This window comes from Carcharhinus amblyrhynchos, chromosome 26, assembly GCF_965287045.1.
Source record: "Carcharhinus amblyrhynchos chromosome 26, sCarAmb.v2.hapA, whole genome shotgun sequence".
Classification (NCBI taxonomy): domain Eukaryota; kingdom Metazoa; phylum Chordata; class Chondrichthyes; order Carcharhiniformes; family Carcharhinidae; genus Carcharhinus; species Carcharhinus amblyrhynchos.
In genome coordinates, this window is record NC_137349.1 from 39,773,873 (window position 1) to 39,798,780 (window position 24,908).

The following is a 24,908-nucleotide window of genomic DNA, read 5'->3' on the forward strand; positions in this document are numbered from 1 at the left end:
TCCAACTTTCATTAATGTCCTGCAGGAAAGGAAATCTCGCCCTCACCTGCTCTGGTCACCACGTGACTTCAGACCTTCAGCAATGTGGCTGATTCTAAACTGCCATCCGTAATGGGCGAGCAAACCACAGAGTTGTATTCAAAGGCAATAAATGTTGGGGACCTTCCTGGTCATGGCCACTTAACTAGAAAAAAGTTCTGTGGGGAGGTTGCACAAACTCGAGTTGTGTTCCCTTGGATTTATAGTGGGACAGTGGTTGGCACTGCTGCTTCACAGTGCCAGGGACCCAGGTTTAATTCCAGCTTGGGTCACTATCTGTGTGGAATTTGCACATTTTCCCCCGTCTGCGTGGGTTTCCTCCGGGTGCCCCAGTTCCCACTGAGTCAGAAAGACGTGCTGGGTAGATGCATTGGCCATGCTCAATTCTCCCACAGTGTACCTGAATAGGTGCCGGAGTGTGGTGACGAGGGGATTTTCACAGTAACGTCATAGCAGTGTTAATGTAAACCGATTTGTCACTAATAAATAAACTATTAGAAGAGACATTCTTCCCACTTAGAAGAGAGATTCTTCCCAATTTAAAAGGATAGCAGGACTAGAGGACACAGCCTCAAGATAAGGGGGGTGCAGTTTAGAACAGAGTTGAGGGGGAACTTCTTCACTCAAAGGGTGGTGAATCTCTGGAATTCTCTGCCCGTTGAAGTGGTGGAGGCTACCTCGCTAAATATATTTAAGTCACGGGTAGACAGGTTTCTAATGGCCAGGGGAATTAAGGGTTATGGGGAGAAAGCGGGAAAGTGGAGCTGATCCACTTCAGATCAGCCATGATCTTATTGAATGGCGAGGCAGGCTCTAAGGGCTGGATGGCCTACTCCTGCTTCTATTTCTTATGTTCTTATATTTGATTAAAGTTTCCAAGGCATTAAGGGGAACTGAAGGGATTTCTGCTAAATAGGGAATCTAAGATCAGGGGTCATAGTCTAACAGATCCAAATCTTCCTGCAGTGAAGTTAGGAAATGTTTTTGATGTGCATAGAATTGTAGAAAACTCTTCTGCAAACAACTGCGAGGCCAATTAATTTTAAATTTAGGATCTATCGATTTTTATTAATCAAAGATTTTAGGGATATAAGGGAAAGGAGTTGGGTCATAAATTAGCCTGATTTTATTGAATGATTGAGTAGGCTTAGGAAGCTTAGTGGTGTGCTCCTCTTCCTGTGTTCTTTAAGTACATCATTTGCAGGCATTTTGAGTCACCACATTGAAGAGTTAAAGTAAGCTGGAACCATCTGAAATTGATTCTGTTTCCTAATTCCAGTAAGCTGCTCCTAATAATCTAGGGAAAGACAGTGGTGGGGGAAAACTGGAATGGTGGCCAAGTGGGGCACAGTCAGATAGTGTATTCCAATGTAGGAAATCAGGAGTGGGAATGTTCTCCCAAACCTAAAAATAAATACAAGCTAACAGTAACTGCGCAAGGACAGAAAGGGGCAGGGAGAGGAGTACAGGCAGACACAGCAAACTGAGCACAGAAGGACAAAAGCATCTTAGATTAGGAGACAAAATAGGACATAAAGATAGCTGTGTGTGCCTGTGTGTTCCAGTTTGTGGAGGAGATGCATGTCCAGCTATCTGTGAGTAAGTATCAGATTGTGACTGAACCCACTGGAGAAGAGTAAAATAAATATTTGTGTTCGCAGGATATTTTTTATAATTGTGTTACATTCAAAATATTTTGCAGCCAATTAATTACTTTTTAAGTGTAGTTCCACACTATGATGTAGGAGATGTAGCAGCCAGTTCTCACACAGCACAGTCCCATTAATAATGTGATGATCATAAATTGATAAAATCTTACAGCACAGATGTAGGCTATTTGGCCTAACTTGCATATGCTGACTCTGAGAGCAGTCCAATTTAGTCCCACATTCCAGCCTTTTCCCTGTAACCTGCTGACTCAGTCCTCTTCAAGTACATGCCCAATCGCCTTTGAAAAGTTCATGATGAACCTGGTTCAGTGAGTGCATTCCAGATCTTGTGTTCATTGGCCAGTTATTTTCAATCTGTTGCCATGCATGTGCCAAAGGATCGTTTCTTTCTACTTGTTGTCTCATAAGGAGAACAGTCCCAGCTTCACAGATCTCTCCACATAACTGAATTCCCTCATCTCTGCCAGATGGTGGTCACTTACCTCAGCTGGCCAGATGACTAGTGTAGTGCAGAATAACACTGGTGGGTGTGGGTTCAACCACCTTCCCGGATGTGGTAGTTTGTGGAGACCTGTCTCCTTGCATACCCCATGTTTGGTGCAAAGTAGTATCCCTCAAGCTTTCAGAACAATTTGTTTTTCTGAATGATGCATACAGTCCCCTGTGGACTTTGGCTAATTACCATCCCTGATTGCATCCTGATGTGTCCCTTTTTAACCTTTCCAGGATTGCGATATCCTTCTTAAAATGTAGTGCGCAGAGCTGTACAACATATTCGAGCTGTGAACTAACCAGAGATTTGTAAAGGTTTAATACTATGTCCTTGTTTCTTTATTCAGTGCTCCTATTTATGAATCCACATATCCCAAGTGCTTTCTTGACCATCTTCTCAACTCACCCTGTCTTCTCCAATGATGTGAATATGCACACGAAGGTTCTCTGTTCTTGCCCTGGTTTGGAATTATACCATTTAGATTATATCGCTGCCCCATGTTACTTCTCCCAAAATGCCTTACTTTACACTCACCCACATCAAATTTACCTGCCATTTTCTGCCCATTTTGCTAGCCTCCCCTGAAGTACACAAGAGATGGGAACAGGAGTAGACCGTGTAGCCTGTTGCGTGTGCTGTACTGCACAGTACAACTGTGGCTGATTGTTGACTTCAACTCTCCTTTCCCATCCGTTCCCCATTATCCTTTCATTCCCCAGGAGACCAAACATTTGTTTTTCTCAGTCTTAAGCACAGTAAACAGCGGACGATCCCCAGTACACAGGTGTAGAGAATTCACAAGACCAGCAACCCTTAAAGTGAAGCAATTTCTCCTCATCTTGGTCCTAAATGGTCATCGGCTCTTATCCTGAAACAGTGCCCTGAGTTTTAAATTCCGCAGTCAGTGGAATTTAACTGCACTGTACTTTCTCGTTTTTTCCTCCTATTTGGCCAATTGCCAATCAGTGTTACCGGCCTCCCTTTAATACCACTTGCTTCTATTGTCTGAGTATTGGAGTGGCGCAGTGGTTAACGCTGCTGTCTCTCAGTACTGAGGATCTGGCTTCAATTCCGGCCTCGGGTCACTGTCTGTGTGGAGTCTGCACATTCTACCTGTGTCTGCGTGGATTTCCTCGCACACTCCAGAAATACACAGGTTAGGTTGATTAGCCATACTAAATTGCCCCTTAGTGTCATGGGGTTTAGCAGGGTAAATAATTGGGGTTACGGGTATAGGGCCTGGGTGGGATTGTTGTCGGTAAATACCCAATGGGATGAATGGCCTCCTGCACTGTAGGGATTCTATGATTTTAATAAGCCATTGTGTTGGTTTAGGGGGTTAAATATCGGCTCTGGTGAGAACTGTCCCACTCTTCAGACAAGCATTTAAACGCTCAGCTGCAAATGTTTTAGTTGCCATGTTCTTCACTGCTGCTGCTGTAAACAAAGCACAAACAACTTTTGCAAAATAAACAAGCTTACTCACTTCTTTGAAAAGCCAAATGTCACTTTTTTTATAAAACCAATTAATTTCCAGATGCTCTTTTGGCCAGCAGCTATCTCTTAGCCACAAACCACCAGCTGCCTTGTTTGTGCCAACAGTTTTCATGCATCCTGCAGTTAGGAAGCAAATTGACCACACCAAACCAATAGGAAGATTACTGCCTATTCTGTGCCTTGTAATTTCCCTGGATTAAAGCAACTGTTTGTTTAACCGAAGAAATCTCTAATGAAAACACCGGTGTCAGTAAATAGTTGTTTACCACAAGACACTTAGTTGTGTCGGGGTGCAGTGTGGTTTGTAGCTACAGTGTTATATTTAGTTGAGGAGGATGGGGCACTGCACGCATTTCAGTGGCTGACGGGGTAGAACAGTACAGAAATAAATGACTGAATTCAGTTTTACAAAAGTATAGCCCACTGCTGCACAGGTAGCAGAAGGCTGCGCACCTTCACGGGTTGTTATTATCAGCATACCACTACTTTCAGACAGGAAGGAGAAGAAAAGATTAGGGGGGAAGGATTATTTTCTCAGCAACAAGTGGAATTAATTTTGTCTTGCTGATATTTCTCTTCCTCAAATCAAGAGATTAATAAGTTGCATCAACATAGCACATGTACATCCGCTGACAGCCGACAATGTATTGTGGGTCATTGTTTTGCAGCCACATTTTCTATGGTATCAATTATATTTGACTCACTTATAATCAACTAAGTTTAAGTTTATTTATTAGTAGGCTTGCATTAATACTGCAACGAAGTTACTGCGAATATTATTTGAACTCTGGTGCTTGCCAGAAGTAAAAATCTATAAGCCTCTTATAAGGGATTGCTGAGAAGGATTCTGTTTTGCTCACATTTCACAAAAATGATTGTTCCATCTGAGGAGCACTTGTTGCTAAGCTGCTCACCTGAGGGATGCTTCACATCTGGCGGTAGGGTTCCACTGTGATAGCGTACACTGGTATCCTGCCTTCCAGGAGACTCCTAATGATTAGGTAGTGTCAGGTGAGATTCCTGTGAGAGTGTAGACGTGCAAACTTGTTATCTGCTAGGGTGAAATTTTAAATGTTTAGAGGAATGAGTATTGGAAAAGGACAAATAAATCTTTGAGAAGGGATCAGTCAACAATTCTCACTACCCCTGTTATTAAAGTGTTATAATCAGAATTTGGATCAGTATTTGCCTCTGGCTTGGAACTAACATCAGTTGCTGCTGTGAACTGACCGATATTTCTTCAATTTGGGAAGTTCTTGATTGAAGTTACAAAATCAAGCGTTGGTTCTTTTTCACCATTCCTGTTATCTCCGAGTATCGATTGACAAACTCTGAATCATTTGGAAAAGAAAGCCTTGCTGAACCAGGTTGAAAGGGTCTCTTTTTCTTTCCCGAGGCAGGCGGCAAAAGCAAATCCGTGGAGTTGGAAGATGTGAAATTTCACCAGTGTGTGCGCCTCTCCCGATTCGAGAACGACAGAACCATTTCCTTCATTCCACCAGACGGAGAATTCGAGTTGATGTCCTACCGTTTAAACACGCATGTAGGTACTGAGCTGCACACAGTGAGTCGTGAAAAAAAATATTGGTCTAAATGTGTAGAATGTGCAGCCTGGAATCTGTCAAACACAAGGAGATTCACAATGACTTATCACTGAGCTATCAAGATGCGATGCAGTAACAATTTTTTTGATGACTTGCACCAGCTGGAACTGCATGGCGCACCCTGTCCTTTTCCACCTGTCTTTCATGAGCAAATGATAGCTCCTTGGATTGATTAAATGGAGATTGTGCAAGTTTGAGCCTGTACATAAAATCATCTGTATTAGTACTCTCGAGACTTTGAATATAATTAAACCAATAGAACTTTACTGGGAGCCTCGATCCAACCAAATCTGATTTTTCTCAATGAAACTTCTCCAAACAGCAAGGAGGACACCAACAGCTACTGTTTCATTAGAGGAATCATTCAGATAATTTGGATTGAGAAGGGAATCTGTTTTCTCAATTGGGTTGAGTTTGGATTAAGAGTGGTTGGGACCATGCCGGTGGATGGGATATGGAGGAAAGTGGACTGTTGCCTGGGCTGTGATCACAGAAATGGCTGGAACCGCAGCCTTGTTTGGGGTGAGGAGGCTATTGGTCGATTGGAATAGTGTCAGGGGTTGCAGGAGGAAGCGGTTGCCCTGGGCTGGTTACAATTGCAACAATGCTAAGAGTTTGGGCCTGTGGCATGAGTTATGCTGCAATATTCCCTTAATCCCCTGTTAATATTTTAAAAGCTATTGAGGCTGGTATGGAATGAAATGTTCAACTCTGGGGAAAAACATATGCCTTGCTCTGTTTTGTTTGATTAGTATGCCAAACTGTAATTAAAGAGCACCCCTTGTGTATGTAGTCAGACCTCGATAAATGGTTATATTCTCCCTGATTGTCCTAGTGATTAAGTCACCAATTAATCATGATTTAGAGGCCTTTATTTGACATCGGGGCTTAAATGGTATCTTGAGTAAATCAACAGCTTTCAAATTTTTCCGTGCCTGTTCCCAGCACAGGGAATGTGTTGTCCTCCCTTCTGAAATACGGTGCCTCCAAACAAAACAAAATATTGCTCATAGTACAAAGTAGATTTACTTGTTCTTTTATTTTACTTTTATTACTTCCTCCTGAATTTTATTACACTTTCCTATATTCCTTTGTGCTTGCTGAATTGTTGATGGGTTATTTCTGTTTCCGAGTAAATCACCAAGTAAACAAAAGCAGGATAAAATATTGAGACTCTGATTCCAGTGCACCCTTCTCAAGAAGTTTTATAACACCAGGTTAAAGTTCAACAGGTTTGTTTGGTAGCATGAGCTTTCAGAGTGCTGCCCCTTCATCAGGTGAGTGGTGGACTTTAACCTGATGTTGTGAGACTTCCCACTGTGCCTACCCCAGTCCAACACCGGCATCTCCACACTCATCTGATGAAGGTGCAGTGCTCTGAAAGTTCGTGCTACCAAATAAACCTGTTGGACTTTAACCTGGTGTTGTGAGACTTCTTACTCTTATGTTAACCTTTGGACTTGGAGTACTGAGCTGATCGGAGTGATTCTTACCTTTTTAAAGATGAATTTCCATTAAAAGTCACGGAAGGTACTAACACAAAGGAATCTTCTTGATCATTAGGTCAAGCCTCTGATCTGGATTGAGTCGGTGATTGAAAAGCACTCCCACAGTCGAATAGAATACATGATCAAGGTGAGCTCTTCCTTCCCGTGTGCAAATCGATCAAGCATCAAAACTCCAACTGGAGCTTCGAGTGACTGTGATTATTTTCTAAAACACCCAGCTTCCATCAGCATTTCAAAAGCATGGAGCCAACTGAGAAACATCATGATGAAGGGTTTCGGGCTATGTTTAACAGACTGGTGGAAGCGAGACTGCGGGGAACTGTCAAACATTTATTAACTATGTACAGAGACAGATAAACGTGAGGCTCCTTCAAGCCCCATCTCTCTCTGACTTCCAGTGACATGTGATCTAATATCATCGATGGTATATATTAGCTATTAACATACTGTGAAAACCCACAAAATAAATTGAGCCAATTACATCCTTGTAAAAGATTTTTTGTGGTGAAATTGTGATTGAAGATGAAAGGACGGGAGCTAGAAATAAATTTCAGGTTAGTCTCACCAGAACTCCCATCGCAACCAGTATTTCTCTTTAGTTCATTTTTAAGACAAAATTCCTTATCCAACTTTTACCAATAAATAATACAGCCCTAGAATACAACAAGATCCAGGAAAACCCCTGTGGTTCATCCCACACAGTGATACCTTTAATAAACTCCCCATCAAAAACGATGTATAATCTGTGTCCCATTTATGATTGACTGAACTCATTAACTCTGAACAAGACAGCCACTTGTACGGGATATAAAACTGTGTCTCCTTTCTCCTCGTGATTGCCTGGAGCTGAAGTGCAGTTTTTAAATTGGAGTTGGTTGTAGATTACACTGGTGACTGTCACTGTTATATCTGTATATTTCTCGTGTCAGTAATACGTGTACGGGAGAGTCAGTTTAGCTCTGTTAGCTGGTTAGTGACGCAGAGTGACGCCTGTAGCGTGGGTTCAATTCCTGTAAGATTGCTGAGATTAGAAATAGGAGAGGAGAGGTCACCCTGTTGGGAGTCTTTTATAGACCTCCTAAACGTTCTAGAGAGGTTGAGGAAAGGATTGCGGAGACAATCCTGGATAGGAGTGAAGGTAATAGGGTAATTGTTATGGGGGACTTTAACTTTACTAATATTGATTGGAATTGTTATAGCTCTAGCTCATTAGAGGGGTCAGTTTTTGCACAAAGCGTGCAGGAAGGTTTTTTGACTCAGTATGTAGATAGGCCAACTAGAGGTGAGGCTATATTGGATTTGGTGCTGGGAAATGAGCCAGATCAGGTGTTAGACTTGGAAGTTGGTGTGCATTTTGGTGATAGTGACCACAATTCGGTTACGTTCACCTTAGTGATGGAAAAGGATAGGCACGAACCTCAGGTCAGTAGTTTTAGCTGGGGGAAGGGTAATTATGAGGCTATTAGGAGAGAATTAGGAAGCATAGGTTGGACTAGGAGACTACAGGGTCTGGGAACGTCCGAAATGTGGAGTTTTTTCAAGGAGCAGCTACTGCGAGTCCTTGATATGTACGTCCCTGTCAGGCAAGGAGGAAATGGTCGAGCTAGGGAACCGTGGTGCACTAAAAAAGTTGATTCGCTGGTTAAAAGGAAAAAGGAGGCTTATGTCAGGATGAGACTTGAGGGCTCAGGTAGTGCACTGGAAAGCTTTAGATTGGCTAGGAGGGAGTTAAAGAGTGAGTTAAGAAGGGCTAAAAGAGGACATGAGAAGACTTTGGCTGATAGGATTAAGGAGAATCCTAAGGCGTTCTATAGATATGTTAAGAACAGAAGATTGGTTAGGGCAAGATTAGGGCCAGTTAGAGACAGCAGTGGGAAGTTATGCGTGGAACCGGAAGAGATTGGAGAGGCATTGAACCAATATTTCTCTACGGTATTCACGCAGGGAGACATAAATGTAGCTGTGGAGAACACTGGGTTACAGGGTTGTAAACTGGATAGTATTGCAGTTGATAAGGAGGATGTGCTAGATATTCTTGAGGGTTTGAAAATAGATAAGTCCCCTGGGCCGGACGGGATTTACCCTAGGATTCTCTGGGAGGCAAGAGAGGCGATTGCAGAGCCTCTGGCTCTGATCTTCAGGTCGTCGTTGGTCACAGGTATAGTGCCAGAAGATTGGAGGATAGCGAATGTTGGTATAGTGCCAGAAGATTGGAGGATAGCGAATGTTGTCCCATTGTTTAAGAAGGGGAACAGAGACTTCCCCGGGAATTATAGACCGGTGAGTCTTACTTCTGTTGTGGGCAAGGTTTTAGAAAAAATTATTAGGGATAGGATTTATAGTTATTTGGAGAGTAATGAATTGATTGGAGATAGTCAGCATGGTTTTGTGGAGGGTAGGTCGTGCCTTACTAACCTTATTGAGTTTTTTGAGAAAGTGACCAAAGAGGTGGATGGGGGTAAGGCAGTTGACGTGGTATATGTGGACTTTAGTAAGGCGTTTGATAAGGTTCACCATGGAAGGCTTCTGCAGAAAATGCAGATGTATGGGATTGAGGGTGATTTAGTTAATTGGATCAGGAATTGGCTAGCAGATAGGAGACAGAGGGTGGTGGTTGATGGTAAGTATTCGTCATGGAGTTCGGTTACAAGTGGTGTGCCTCAGGGATCTGTTTTGGGGCCACTGCTGTTTGTAATTTTTATAAATGATCTGGATGAGGGTATAGTTGGGTGGATTAGTAAATTTGCTGATGACACCAAAGTCGGAGGTGTGGTAGATAGTGAGGAGGGGTGTCATAGTTTACAGAGAGACTTGGACAAGTTGCAGAGCTGGGCCGAGAGGTGGTGGGTGGAGTTTAACGCGGAAAAGTGTGAGGTAATTCACTTTGGCAGGAATAACAGATGTGTAGAGTATAGGGCTAACGGTAGGACTCTGAATAGTGTGGATGAACAGAGGGATCTAGGTGTATGTGTACATAGATCCCTGAAAGTTGGGAATCAAGTAGATAAGATTGTTAGGAAGGCATACGGTGTCTTGGCGTTTATTGGTAGGGGGATTGAATTTAGGAGCCGCAGCGTCATGTTGCAACTGTACAAAACTCTGGTGCGGCCGCACTTGGAGTACTGTGTGCAGTTCTGGTCCCCACATTATAGGAAGGATGCGGAGGCATTGGAGAGGGTGCAGAGGAGGTTTACCAGGATGTTGCCTGGAATGGAGGGGAGGTCCTATGAGGAGAGACTGAGGGATTTGGGGTTGTTTTCGCTAGAAAGAAGGCGGCTAAGAGGGGACCTTATTGAAACATATAAGATGATTAGAGGTTTTGATAGGGTGGACAGTGATGGCCTTTTTCCTCGGATGGAGAAAGCTAGCACGAGGGGGCATAGCTTTAAATTAAGGGGTGGTAGTTATAGGACGGATATCAGAGGTAGGTTCTTTACCCAGAGGGTGGTGAGGGATTGGAATGCCCTGCCTGCTGCATTCGTAAATGTGCCTAGTTTGGGGGCGTTTAAGAGATCCGTGGATAGGTTTATGGATGGAAAGGGATTGGTTTAGGTTAGAGAGTCATTGGCTTTTTAATTGGTCGGCGCAACATTGTGGGCCGAAGGGCCTGTTCTGCGTTGTTATGTTCTATGTAAGGGCTGAAGTTATTCAAGCCTTCTCAACCTTGCTCCTCGCCTGAGGTGTGGTGACCCTCCTGTTTAAACTATTGACTGTCAGCCTACAATCATCTGGGACTAGGGCAACTTTACCTTAATATCGTTGTAGTATAATGTAGTATTGTACCTTTGAGTATAGCACTGAATGTGCAGATTTTGTTGTATCCTGTGTTTTCTCAGAATCAGTAGTCGTAGTGTGTGGTTCTCAAAACTTAAACTGCTTGCATACCTTGGGCACATGTTGCCATTGCTTTATTCTGCTTGTTAAAACAACTGTTTGAGTAATCTATCAGCTAACGGTCATCTTCATCTCTCTCCCTCCAGGCAAAAAGTCAATTCAAACGTAGATCCACAGCCAACAATGTCGAGATTCACATTCCAGTCCCAAACGATGCTGATTCACCCAAATTTAAGACCACAGTGGGTAACGTGAAGTGGGTGCCAGAAAGCAGTGAAATAGTGTGGTCAATCAAGTCATTTCCGGTAAGGATTGTTTTAGCAAGCTCCCCAATTTGTGGTGATTTAAAAAAAAATTAAAACTGATCAGATTTTTAAGCAAAGCTGTTGAAGGCTATGAAGCCAAGATGGGTCAATGAAGTGTATTTGCTGTATATATTAGAGGTTGTGTTTAAAAAAAAACCAAAGCTATGGCATACAGAGGCACAACATCTGCAGTGGATATGCAAATGGTATCTATCACTGATGGGATGCTGCCGTCAAAAAGACATTCTAACTACTATAAAATTCAGCAATGTGTGTAAGAATTTCAGTGTCAGTGGAATGCTAGTTGTGTCGGTTGTAAGTCCCAACAATTGGGTGAGCAAATTAAGCTGCATGTTTTTTGGGTTGTTTGTAATGGGCAGAGGAGAGAATAATCAACCAATCCATATTTACAAAAATCCAAAACAGAATGTCCACTGCTAGATGTGATTCTGTGATTGGGCAGCACTTGCTGAATAACCCTGACTCTGCTAAAAATTACACAAACAACCAATTTAAGATAATGTGGCTCGTTTACGCCTATAAGCAGCAACATACATTCATGTGCAAGAATCTGTTTCCTGCAAGCAAAAGGAATACGTTCGAGCTTTTTTGAATTACCTGGTGTCTTGAGGAGCCTGTAGTTTACTGTTGCTTTCTTCGTGGCAACACCTCAACCAATCAGACTTGTCAACCAATTTTCTCCTGTAGTATAACTTGTTGTGATTATTTGAAGTTTGGCACTCTTGTGTTTATCCTGATGAGTGCAAGATGAAAAGATTCAACAACATGTTTCTCTCTTTTCAGTAATATTCTACTCTGTACTACCAAGTAAAAAATTACAGAGATGCTATGGAAGGTGCAAAAAAATCTACAAGTTTAATGCTATAAATTTGGAGTTGTATCTATCAGGAGAAGATGAACACCATTGAGTTTCTTGTCTCTTAAAAAGAGAAGTCTGATGGGGGAGGGGGGGTGATCTAAGAGATATTTAAAATTATGGAGGTTCTCAGTACACACAATGAATGTTTCTATTTGTGTGGAAGAGCAAAGCTGGAGGCCGACAATGTTAAATATTCAAGTATTCAAAGAAATTCATAGTTGAGAATCTAGAACTGGCTACCACAACGTCATTGAGGCAAATAGTAACAACGTGCTTGGTGGGAGAAGGATTATAAAGGGTTACATTGATATTAAATGATGAAGAATGGGAAGATCAATGAGACCAGCACTGATTGGGTCAAATAGCCTGTTTCTGTGCTGTACGTTCCACTTAATTCTGTAGATGGTTCAACCATGAACTTGCAGCCCTGAACTAAATGGCAATATGATCAGCCATGCTTAGCATTTAGGGTTTGCCAATCCCACAGAATTACTTGGCAGTGGACTGTTTGGCCACTGAATTTAGCAGCAAGGTACAGTGCAATGAGCTGTTCCTCCCTTATTCTGGAATTGAGTGCTTCAACTTCACTTTGCGCTGGTCTTTATTCTCCAAGAGCAGCCATTCTCCAAGACCGCAAGGAACTACAAAAGGACATGAATTTAGCCCAATCCATCACGCAAACCAGCCCCCCATCCATTGACTCTGTCTACGCTTCCCACTGTCTCGGCAAAGCAGCCAGCATAATTAAGGACCTCACGCACCCCAGACATTCTCTCTTCCACCTTCTTCTGTTAGGAAAAGTTACAGAAGTCTGAGATCGCTTATCAACTGACTTGAGAACAGCTTCTTTCCTGCTGCCGTCAGATTTTTGAATGGACTTACCTCGCATTAAGTTGATCTTTCTCTACACCCTAGCTATGACTGCACAGTCTTGTTTCCTTCTCTATGAACAGTATGTTGTGTCTGTATAGCGTGCAAGAAACAATACTTTTTACTGTTAATACATGTGACAATAGTCAATCAAATCAAAAGTTATCCATCCTACCATGTCCCTTCCTGTTCCCATCTCCTTTAATTCTCTCTTTCTTCTACCACCTATCAAACCTATTCGCCAGGATTGGCATGCATTGGTTTCTTTTTTCCTAATGGTGTTTCTTGGTCCACAGAGTTATTTATTTTGCCTCCTCTTAATGTATCTGCAAATGTGGACATCATTTCTTCTAGCCCTATGTTGATGTACACATTGAACAGAACAGTCCCCAAGCAGGTTCAGCCGAACACTGCGACCCACTTCAAACCACTGAGGAACTCCATTAATCTCCTATACTACTTTTACTCACTCTTAGCTAGGTTCTAATCAAATTACTACTTCCTCAACTCCATGACCCTTAATCTTTTTCAGTATCCTCAAGCGTAGTACCTTTCTGAAGGTGCCTACAATTGTCCTATTGTTCAGTGTGATTGTGAAGATTAGATTCATAATTCCGCCATCTAGAAACACCCTACAGCCTCTGATTAATAGCACCCATTTGCTCCTTAAATGAGTCCCAGGTTTTTGGCCGCACTGCTGTGTTTGGGAGTCTAGTTCATGTGGTGTTCATTAGTTGTAGAGAACTTGCTGACCTTAGTCCTAACTGTCCCTTTTACCATGTTTAACCAGTGTCCCCTTGCCTTATTCTCACTGTTTAGTTTGGAGTAATGTTCTGGGTTTACCTGCTATTTTGTATTTCACTAGATGATCATCTTCCTTTCTATATCTAGTCTGGTTCTCAAGTACATTTACTATCTACATTTACTGTTCCTTTCATTCCTTTATAGACTGAAAAGCCCCAGATTTCTTCAATTCTTTGCACTCAACCCAGATTCCTGACAGTGGCAATTAGACTCCCTGTGGCTCTTCTCTATACTGCCTCCACCACTAGTGTGTCTGTGACCTGAACTGGACACAGTACTCAAGATGCAGACTATCCAGTGCCCAGTACATTTAAAACTCCTCATCTGGCTTGGATCCACTGTCTTCTCTGTATAACTCATTATCTGATTTTAATTACCCTGCATGATAAGAGGGAGAGAAATTAAAATGAAGAAAAATTTGCTTGTGACTGATGTCAGATAGTAAATGTACCCGAGAACCAGGCTACATATGGAAGGTTCAGAGGGGAGGCGAAAAAAGAAACAAAGGGAGTAGGAGAAGAGACACAAAAGGAATCCCAAAGTCTTTAGGGAATAGTAAAAGAGGAGGAATGGAATCAATTTAAAGACCAGAAAGAGTTTATGTGCATGGAGGCAGAGGGCATAGCTGAAATATTGAATACCTTGTAATTGTAATTACCGAGGAAGACTATGCTACCTAGGCCAGGGTGAAAGAGGAGTTAATTCAGACACTAGAAGGACTCAAAACGATGAGGTTTTGGAAGGGCTACCGATACTTAAAGTGGATAAGGCACCAGGACTGCATGAGATGCTTCATATGATGATGGGAAATTGCAGAGGCTCTCACCATAAAAGATGAATTCAGCAACGACAGGCCAGTCAGTCAGTTTAACTTCAGTGGTAGAGAAACTTCTAGAAACAATAATTCAGTGCAAAATATCACAAACAAATGCAGGTTAATTAAGTAAAACCAGCAAGGACTTTGGAAGGGAAAATCGTATTTAGTTAACTTGCTGGAGTTTTCTGGGAAGGTGTTCAGGGTTGATGAGGGCAGTGCTGTACGTGACGTACATGGACTTTTAAAAGGCATTTGATACCGTACCACTCAACAGGTATATAAGAAGTTATTGCTCGTGGAGTAGAAGTAACAAATGGATATGGAATTGGCTGAATGACAGGAAACAATAGTGTTAATAGATGTTTTTAGACGCAGAAGGTTTCTGTTGATATTCCCAAGGGTCATTGTTAATACTTGAGCTATGTCCTCTTGCTTTCCCTGAAGTATATTAATGACGGAGACCTTGGTGTATGAGGCACAGTTTTAAAGTTTGTGGATGATATGAAATTTGGAAATATTGTGAACCGCAGGAAGGATAATACTTCAAAGGGACATGGACAAGTTAGTGGAGTAGGCACACAGTTCAATGCAGAGAAATGAGATGAGTCGTTTTGGTAGGAAAAACATGAAGACACAAGATAAAATAAAGGATACAACTCTAAAAGGGGGTGCAGGAGCAGAAAGACGTATGTGTGCATATGTGCAAAAGTCATTGAAGGTGGTAGGGCAAGTTGAGAGCAGTGAATAAAGCATATAGTATCCTGGGCTTTATTAATAAGGGCATAGAGTACAAGAGCAAGGGAATTATGTTGAACTTGTACAAAACAATAGTTTGACCTCAGCTGGAGTATTGTGTTCACTTCTGTGCACTGCACTGCGGGAAGATGCTTTGGAGAGAGTATAGAAAAGATTCACAAGAATGGTTCCAGGAATGAGGAACTTCTGTTGTGAAATAGTTGAGAGGGGTTAGGTGTGTTTTCATTGCAGAAGAGAAAGTTGAACGGAAACTTGACCTAAGTGGTCAAAATCATGAGAGGCCCGGACAGAGTAAATCGGGAGAAAATGTCCCTGCTCAGAAAAGGATCGGGAATGAAAGGGCAAAAGTAATAAAAGCAACATAAAAGCAGGAAAAAGTTTCTCCGAGTGGTTAGTGTTTGGAATGTATTGTGAGTGTGTCAGCTGCAGCTTCAGTTGAAGCATTGAAAATGGAATTAGTTGAAAGAATGCATAGGGTCACAGGTAGGAGAATGGCACTGAGATCTTTCTACAGATCTGTGTTCAACTTCATCATTGACTGTTTTGCAGACTTGGACATTTTGTCCAACTCTCTTTCTTTTTAATAGTCTTGTAGTTACCTCTTGCAGTTCTACTGCCCTTCCTTAGTTTGCTTAATCTATAAATTAGTCCGGTTTGCATTGGATTTCCAACAAAAGCTCGACTGCCTGAATTGTAACGGTGGTGTTTGAGGTTTGGTGAACCTGTATAAATGGGGCTCCTCAGAAGCATACAGTAAATATGATCGCTGTCTGTGTCCGAGTCCCTGTCTGACTTTTCATCTCCGTGCCTGCAGGGTGGGAAGGAATATCTGATGAGAGCGCATTTTGGACTCCCGAGTGTGGAAGCGGAAGACAAAGAGGGAAAGCCACCTATCAGTGTCAAGTTTGAAATTCCCTATTTTACCACTTCAGGGATACAGGTAGGTGCATGATACTTTAAACAGTAGATGGTGCTGTTGCCCTTTTAGCCCAGAATCTTGCAAAGAGTCCATAGAGAGGAAAGATCTTTGTCGGAACATTTTATCTACTATGATTTCCATTATCCCAATTACGTTTGCTCCCGCTGTCCCTCCAGGCGGCTTTGGCTGGACCTCTGATTCATGCAGCAAGTGATGTGCTCAACTTGTTGACTTTATTCAGTTGTGTGATTTCTTTCCCAAGCCTCCACATCACCCACTTGTAACCACAACAGTTGTTAATAAGAAACTAAATGGTTCAACATTGAGCACATCCATCCCAGATAAATCCCTACCCTGTCCTCTAATCAGGCACCAGGGGTGCGGTTTGACATTAGAGGATAATAAAGTTGGCTTCAAGTTCTGCCGACAGCTGTTTGGAGCAAGCCCAGGATTTGATCTCAGCATGTGACGACAGTGATTACCCCTGCCTGGGTGTGTAGGAGCCATGGCTTTTCACACTTGGACAGAAAAGATATTTGCTGCCTGAATACGCGCAGTTAAGCTGAAACTGCCTGCCGAAGGAGAGAGACCACTCAGCCACTCGAGTCTGTTCTATAAACGCCCAGCAAAAATCTACCAACTCAGGTTTGAGTTTCAACTGTCCCACAGCCCCATTAGCTTTTTTCAGGGATAGTATTCTTCATTTCCACCACACAGCCCTGTCAGCCGTAGCTCAGTTGGTTGCACAATCACCAGAATTTGTGTTCTGGTTTCAAGTCTCACTCCAAAGCTTGAACAAAAAAAAATCAAGCAAATGCAGTGCTGAGGGAGTGCCGCACTGTCGGCGGTGGCAGTGCGGGGGGGGTGGGGGGGAGCTGTCAGAGGGAGTGCCTCAGTGTTTCCTACATTACAGCAGAGACTCTGAGTGGCTGTGAAGTGATCACAAGCACATTCTCTCAATGCAAGTCTTTGGGTGCACATGAAGAAACCAGGTTTCTTTAATTTCAGATAATATACCTTCTTTCCTTACAAAGAAAAATAAAGCACACATTTCACATTTGTTCAGACTGATTAAGACTCCTTGATCAGATTAGTTGGCCAGGTTTCTTGCTGCACATTATTTTTCCCCATTATGCCTTAGCCATTTGGACTTCTGGAAGATGGTGCCAGTCTTGTGACTTGTATTGATTAATTATAGTTACCTTTGGTTGTTGCAGAATAGTAACTTGAGTTCAGTTGGCAGTTTGTACACAAACACCCCAAGGGAATCTACCAAAATATGAGACGTATTAGAAATGTTGTTTGTCTGAGAGATTCTCTTGGTTCATTGGTGTTGCTGGTCATTCTTATGGGTGGTCCCACATCACAAGTTCAGGACTGTGTCCTCATTGCCTATTGGTGTTAGCTTGGCAGTTACAATAATCTGAGCTGGGTATTGTTTTTACTGTGTGCACTCCCCAACCGATTGGTCAGCAGACTGACAACACAACCCAGATCCAACTTGTAAACTGCATGATTCATCAAGCATTGTGAAAACGTAGACAGACAGAATCAAATACTGCCTTACTCCGACCAGGTCTCCCTAGACTTAGCGGCTGTCTGTTAAACAGATAAGTCTGTTAACCTCTTGTCTTCCTAACCAGATCTCTTATCAAACTCTTGTTCATACATATATATTCCTCTTGAGTTTTCCCTTAGTTACTGGGCAGTAAACTAATAGCTGACCTGTGACCTGACCCCCTCCCGCGCTAGGGATTGGCAGGTAAGAGCATCCTGGCTACTGCCCATCCCTCTCTTCTGTCGTGTAAAAACAGGTGAATGTATCTCGATGCATTATAACAAGTAATATTATCAGGATCTAATTCTCACATTCTTGTTCCCAATCCACCTTCTGCCTCCCTGGTTAACTTCTCTGCTCCTGATCCAATCTCCCAATGCTCCTTGCTTTCAATCCTTATAAAATTTAAAGATCCTCTGCAAGCCAATCTCATCCTCCACATTTACCCACCATTTCAAATGGACTAATCCATCTGTGACAGACACGTAAGTGTGGGTAGAAGCAATTGTGATAGTGAGTTACTAATATATGGACCTGTTCTCGACTACAAGGCTAGGCGCTATTCCGTAGTGTAAGTTGTGTCTGAATTACTGAGAGAAACCACAGTTGAATGCCACCACTCAGCTGGGCTGAGCGTTAGTTAAGGTTATCTTTGTACTCCACCTACTGTAAGCTGGTGTACCGCTCTGTTTAATCGTTGTACCCCTGACCTGAGTAAATTCTGTGCCGACCTGTCAATCTGCCTTGCATCCTGTCCCGTGCCATCTATTGAATGAATTGTATTCAAATTCGAGCTGAGCATTTAACAGACATGTCGGTGGTTTTGATGGTGTTGGCCAGTAGATGGTAGTGTTTACCCTCACTCCAGCTCTCTCTGTCATACAGCTGGCGGCCCTGTTTATTATCCTATAATGGCCAGGCTGCAAACTTCACGTTCAGGATATAAATGTGCGGTGGAATCAACAGCAGCAACTTGCACCCTTAACAAATATGAAGCATTCCCAAACCCACAGCTCTTTGTCAGATAGAGATCGAAGCCTGGCTGGTTAGGGTGGTGATCAAATACTTGACCAGAGGTTGGTTTTAAGGAGGGACTTAAAGAAGGAAAGGTGATGGCAGGACTTCCACAGCAATAAAAGACACAACTTGCACACTGCACAGCTGGTGGACTCTGACACAAGGTTGGGCCCAATGACTTCCTTGTGTGATGTATCACCTTATGAAGAAATGACTTTGCCCGAGTTAGTTATATCCATTGTATTCACACAGTATACCTCTGACAAAGAACATTAGAATACGCTACCAGAGACCTTTACTCTTCTCTGCCTGAGCGGCAGTGTAGGCTTTCCTTGGAATGGGATTAAAGTCAGGTGTCCTGTTTAAACAATTTGAGGGGATTGGCACAGTGATTAGCACTGCTGCCTCTCAGCACCATGGACCCAAGTTCGATTCTGACCTCTGTACTGTGTGGAGTATCTCCTCGTATCTGCATGGGTTTCCTCCGAGTGCTCCGGTTTCCTCCCACAATCCAAAGATGTGTGGGGTAGGTTAATTGGCCATGTTAATTTGGTGTCAGGGGGATTAGCATGGTAAATGTGTGGGGTTGCAGAAATAGGGCCTGGGTGGGATTGTGGTTGGTGCAAACTCGATGGGCTGAATGGCTGCATCCTGTACTGTATGGGTTCTGTGATTCTAATTCTTGTATTTTTTAAAAACTGAATCTTTGGCAAGATAGTGAAATTAAACTTGTAGGTGATAGAATCATAGAATCCCTACAGCGCAGAAGGAGGCCATTCAGCCCATCCCATCGAGTCTGCACCAGCCACAATCCCACCCAGGCCCTATTCCCGTAATGCCACATATTTACCCTCGCTAATCCCCTGACATTGTGGTCAATTTAGCATGGCCAATCAACCTAACCCACACATCTTTGGACTGTGGGAGGAAACCCACACAGACGCAGGGAGAATGTGCAAACTCCACACAGACGGTGACCCCAGGTCGGAATTGAATCTGGGTCCCTGGCACTGTGAGGCAGCAATGCTAACCACTGTGCCACCCATTACGATGTAGATATCCAGGTAAGAGCTGTGTATAATATACAGTGTGTGAATGTGAGAAGGCTGAATTTTTAAATTTGTAAAAGTAAAATTTTGATTTGAAATGGTGCAACTTTGCATTGAGAGATACATTTTTACCTTTGGTGGGAAAGGACCAAAGATTCTGGTGATCTGTGTTGGCTGGCAGGGTGGTTCCATGCAGTGTTGGCTCCAAGAGAAGTTAACCTTCCCATTTGAGACATTGGTCGATACAGGAAAGGATAACGCAAAGAAAAATGTCACTGTGACAACACAATCCACATTATCGATTTGCTGGGGGTGTGTTCAAAGGAACTGTGTATGATTAGCATCACAGATGCTGGGAGTAATGCTTCAAGTGTTAAGTGTTTGCTTTGGGGCAGTAAATCACTTGTGGCTTTGTGGAGCACACTGAACGCAAAAGACTCGTAATGCAATAAAGATTCCAATGTCGGTGGGTTTTGAGCGCATTACTTTGAAGAGGTCTTATTAGGATGTCCTGCATATGGAACATTTGTAGCTAATGTGATAAGATATGTTGTCATGATGAAGGTTCCTTATCAAAACAACACACTTTTTTTATATTTGTATATTTTACTTTAACTGAAACTAATAAAGTATGGGTCTTGTTGAAAGAGAGACATGCTGTTGAAACTTTTCATCTTGCACTCATCAGAACAGATGCAAAAATGCCAAATTTCAAAGAGAATATCAATCTGTACTGCATGAGAACAGAGCGCTGATCGGTTGGCAAGTCAGTTCTAATTGATCGCGCTAATGCCATGGAGAATGCACCAGGGAACTATTGGCACCTATGCTTTTATTGTGTGTTGTTTTATAGTAGAGTTGAGGATTATCACATCACATCAGTCATAATGTTATTGAGTGGTGGGGCAGACTTGATGGGCTGAACAGCCACCTACTTCTGCGTCTTATGGTCTTAAGAGCTGAAGTAAAGGTCAGATCAGCGTAAAATATAAGGGGAACATGTTACAGAACATATCTATAAAAGTGCTTTTAAAAATAAAGTAAAAGGAACTAGTAATAAAGACAAATTAAGCAGATCCACAGTGACGAACACAGCATTCAAAATAAAACAGGAACTGTGAATAACCTGAAGTGAGGAACCAGATGTAGCATCAACAATTGAAACATGGCTTCATAAAGAACAAGATTGGTAGCTTATAAATAATCAGAAATTTCAGGGAAAGGAGGTTGGAGTAGTAGTACTGATTAGTGATGACACAATGATGTTAGAAAGTAGGGGCATCATTAACTCCGTGGTTAGAAACTCTAAACATGTGGATTGAAATAAAAAGTAGGAAGGGGTGTGGGAAAGAGCGCAGAAATCGGAACTTTTTAGACATTGTGCGCAAGAGTATGTTGGAAGCTCTGCAGAGATGATCTCAAAATAAGAACAGATCAGAGGGGCAAGCTTAGGGCAACATCTAAACCAGGGATAATGACACGAGGTGTCAGGTAAAGCTTGAAAGGGATATAAGGCAAGGATCCAACTGATCGTTGGAAAAACTATTTTTACAAGAATAAGAATGAAATTAAGGAAAACAGACTAAGAGTTACTGACAAACATAGGAATAGAGCATGTTAGAGAAAACAGATTGTTTTAGATGAGCTATATTTGCATTGTTAAATATTAGAAATAAGGCATGGTTTTAAGTGGGTTTAATATAGTGTTGCTGCGTAAGGAAGGGTAAAACTATAGTTAGATTCATGTTAGACAAAGGTGTTTGCGTCGGGGGTGAGTGGTTGTTTCAGATAAGACTGCTGTTGTGCTTAGAGAGGGTTAAAGCGTGAAAAGTAAACAGTCTGGGCGAAGCATAAAGTCATTGCTTAGTAACCAGGGAAGGAATGCTCTTTGAGTTTAGTTTTAGCTCGGTAAAGAGAGAGAAGGCAGCTAAGCTCTGCTGGAAACAGAAAACACAGTAAGAAGTCTCACAACACCAGGTTAAAGTCCAATAGGTTTATTTGGTAGCAAATGCCACCACATCAGTGGCTTAGTGGAGTGGAGTCCAAGTCGGTGGCTTAGTGGAGTGGAGTCGGACACTTTAGGAATTTTCAAGCGGTTATTGGATAGGCACATGGAGCACACCAGAATGATAGAGAGTGGGATAGCTTGACCTTGGGTTTGGACATAGCTCGGCACAACATTGAGGGCCGAAGGGCCTGTGCTGTGCTGTAGTGTTCTATGTTCTAGTTCCAAGCAATGGCAAAGTAGTTCTGGTAATATTGAAATAAAAATGCTCAGAGGAAAAGGTAAAGTTATTTATTAGTCACAAGTAAGGCTTAAATTAACACTGCAATGAAGTTATTGTGAAATTCCCCTAGTCGTTGCCACACTCTGGCACCTGTTCGGGTCAATGCACCCAACCAGCATGTCTTTCGGAAAATGGAAGGAAACCGGAGCACCCAAGAAAACCCATGCAGTCATGGGAGGAGAACGTGCTGTCCCCACACAGACAGTGACCCGAGGTGGGAATCGAACCCGGGTCCCTGGCGCTGTGAGGCAGCAGTGCTAACCCCTGTGCTACCATGCTGCTCTTGGAACAAGATACTGCTTATGGAAGTCATTGGTAGACCTAGGAAGAGGAGGGCTAATGAGTTGGCTATAGACAAGCCACGTATCTAAAGCAAATCTAAGATTTGGTGTTCTCCTTTCCAGTGTTTGAAGCATTATATTCTGGGGCATGAATACCTGAGTTTGTGTAGAGTTTTGGTTGCATGTTGCAATTCGGGTTGGGGAGAGGCTGAAAGGAGAGGTGGAACATCTGGTGCTGGATCCCTTGTTAGAAGTGGAGCAGAAGCTTCCTTTGAAAGGATAGTTGAAAAATCTGGTGGATTTCTAATGCAAACAGCTGATGCAAAGCATCGTTTGAAAGATTTTAAAGCACGTCTTTTCGGGAGTAGCATTTGGGGAGTCCTCCTGACAATCATCTGGGGGTTTGTGAGAAATCTGCAGAAGATCAGTTGTGTGACATCGGCTGTTTGAGTGGGGTTTTATTTTTGAAAATTGTGTACGTTTGCGAAGCTATAGGGGAGTAAAGAAGTAAACTCTTCATGTTTAATGAATGTATTTTGTCTTGTTGAGACCAATTAATAGTCCTGTGACTTTGTTTTTCCACGTTTTCTTTTAAAAGAAAAGTAAAAGTTACGAATCTTTTGAGCCCAGGTTCCATTCTGGAATCTTCCGGTCCAGTAGTAACATCAGTTGTACCAAGCAGAACTGGGAGATATTTAAAACAGTGATCAGTAGTTCCAGGAGAAATACAGCTTACGAAAATACACGCCCAGACTAGTCCATAATATGTTCTATGTTCTATAATGACACATTGCAGATTCAAATAAGGGCAAAAGTGATGATAAAGTAAAGGCATGCACTAATTATGTAGACAAGAAAGGAATGGATGACATAAGGGAATTCAGAGAAACTGAGAAAGAAATCAAAAATAATGCTGAGAAAGAGGAACGACAGAAGTATCAAGATTAAGAGAAATGTTAAGGAATTCAACAGGCAGACAATACCTGCTGGTGATAGGAACGACTTATTCAAAGGTATAACAGAGAAATACCTGGAAAATGAAAATATGAAGAATGGTATAGATTTCAAAATGGAGTTTACATTAAAACCTCAGATATTGACAAATATTAAATAATCACTTGGTATTTGCCTGGGAAATTTGGATGGATATATTATTAGAAGGAGACAACAAAAAAGGCACGAAGGCATAGAAAGCAGGTTGCAAATTCATAAACAAATCAAACTTAACAGAGGACAAAACCCCTGGTCGGGATGGGTGGAACTGAGCCACTTCAGATCAGCCATGATCTTATTGAATGGTGGGGCAGTTTCGAAGGGCTAGATGGCCTACTCCTCCTATTTCTTATGTTCTTATTATGTTCTTTTGGTTTTTAAAATAAATTTGCAGAGTGCTAGCAGACGCACCATATTTACAGATATGTATTATGTCCATTTATTAGAAAAAATAATAGTGCCAGAGAACTGGTGGACAGCAGCTAATGGGAATTCTATGTAGAACAAGTCCAGGAAAACTGGACTAATTAGCTTAATGTTGGTAATAGGAAAGACTTAGTCAAAGATATAACTGAAAAATACCTGGAAATTGAAAATATGATGAAGCATAGCACAGATTTCAAAAGAGAAGGTCATGTTTGACCAACCCCAAGAAATTATTTGAAGTAGTAACAGGGCAGATATTTTGAAGATGGTTCAATATTCAAATAGCCTTTGGAAAGTCTCGATCAGAATATGTGGCGCTTGGGATCAAACCACAGAATGGATAGCAAAGTAACTACAAAACACCTAACAGTGAGTAAGGGTTGAAGATCCTGGGTAACGTGGTGGGACCTTCTACACACCTGACAAAGGAACACCATTTCCGAAAGCTTGTGGGATTACTATCAGATAAACTGGTTGGACTTTAACCTGGTGTTGTGAGACTTCTAACTTGGTGGGAAGCAATATTCCATAAGGACTGGGAGTACCGTTTACCATTTCCACCAACGATAAGGGCTCAGAAATGAGGGTACAATATTTTTGGATGACACCAAATTGAGGGAGCAGTTGATACTGAAGAACTGCGAGAAAATGTGGCAATGGTATCTAATTGACAAATGAATTTCAGTATAAATAAGTGTGAGCTAATAGTTTGATGGGAAGAATGAGGAGGTCACTTACTCTTTGGAAAGTGTGTCTAAACGTGGAGGAACAGAGGGAGCTGGGGGGGTCGTATACCACTTTTCCAGACCAAGTGCTTGAAGCTGTTAAGGTCGTGAAAAAGCTAGCAATTTATTGGGGTTAATTTCTAGAAGAGAATTAAAAGCGGAGAAGTTGTTAAACTTAAAGGATCTAGATTAAATCGAAGGAGGACCTGAACAAAAAGAAGATGCTGGTAAATCTCAGCAGGTCTGACTATCTGGAGAGAGAACAGAGCTAATGTTTTGAGCCTGGTTGACCCTTTGTCAGCAGGCTGAAACACAGTGAACAGTATGGTATGCACATTTTGAAAAGAGGCGGTGGAGAAGCTGCATGAAAGTTTTAACAGGACTGAGAAGTTGAATCTTATCAAGAAGGATTGAGTGCTTGTGGGGCTCTTTCGCAAAAGAGCAAGGCTCGGAAGGCAAAATAGTGGCATTTTAAGGTTACTAAAGAGTTTGATAGCGTAGACATGCTTCTACTTGCGGATGAGTTCAGAATCAGTGATCAAATATAAGAGTCACTAATAGATCCGGTAAAGAAC

The 24,908-nt window shown here is 42.2% G+C and overlaps 1 protein-coding gene across 1 annotated transcript in view; it reads left to right on the forward strand.

Moving 5' to 3' along the window:
- LOC145358505 (AP-1 complex subunit mu-1) overlaps window positions 1-24,908 on the forward strand; it is a 109,725-nt gene that overhangs the window by 42,547 nt on the left and 42,270 nt on the right. The window contains exons 7-10 of the mRNA XM_080212621.1: window positions 5,100-5,242; window positions 6,867-6,938; window positions 10,792-10,950; window positions 15,892-16,017. Of these exons, the coding sequence (XP_080068747.1) occupies window positions 5,100-5,242; window positions 6,867-6,938; window positions 10,792-10,950; window positions 15,892-16,017 (500 nt within the window). The remainder of the gene's footprint in view (window positions 1-5,099; window positions 5,243-6,866; window positions 6,939-10,791; window positions 10,951-15,891; window positions 16,018-24,908) is intronic.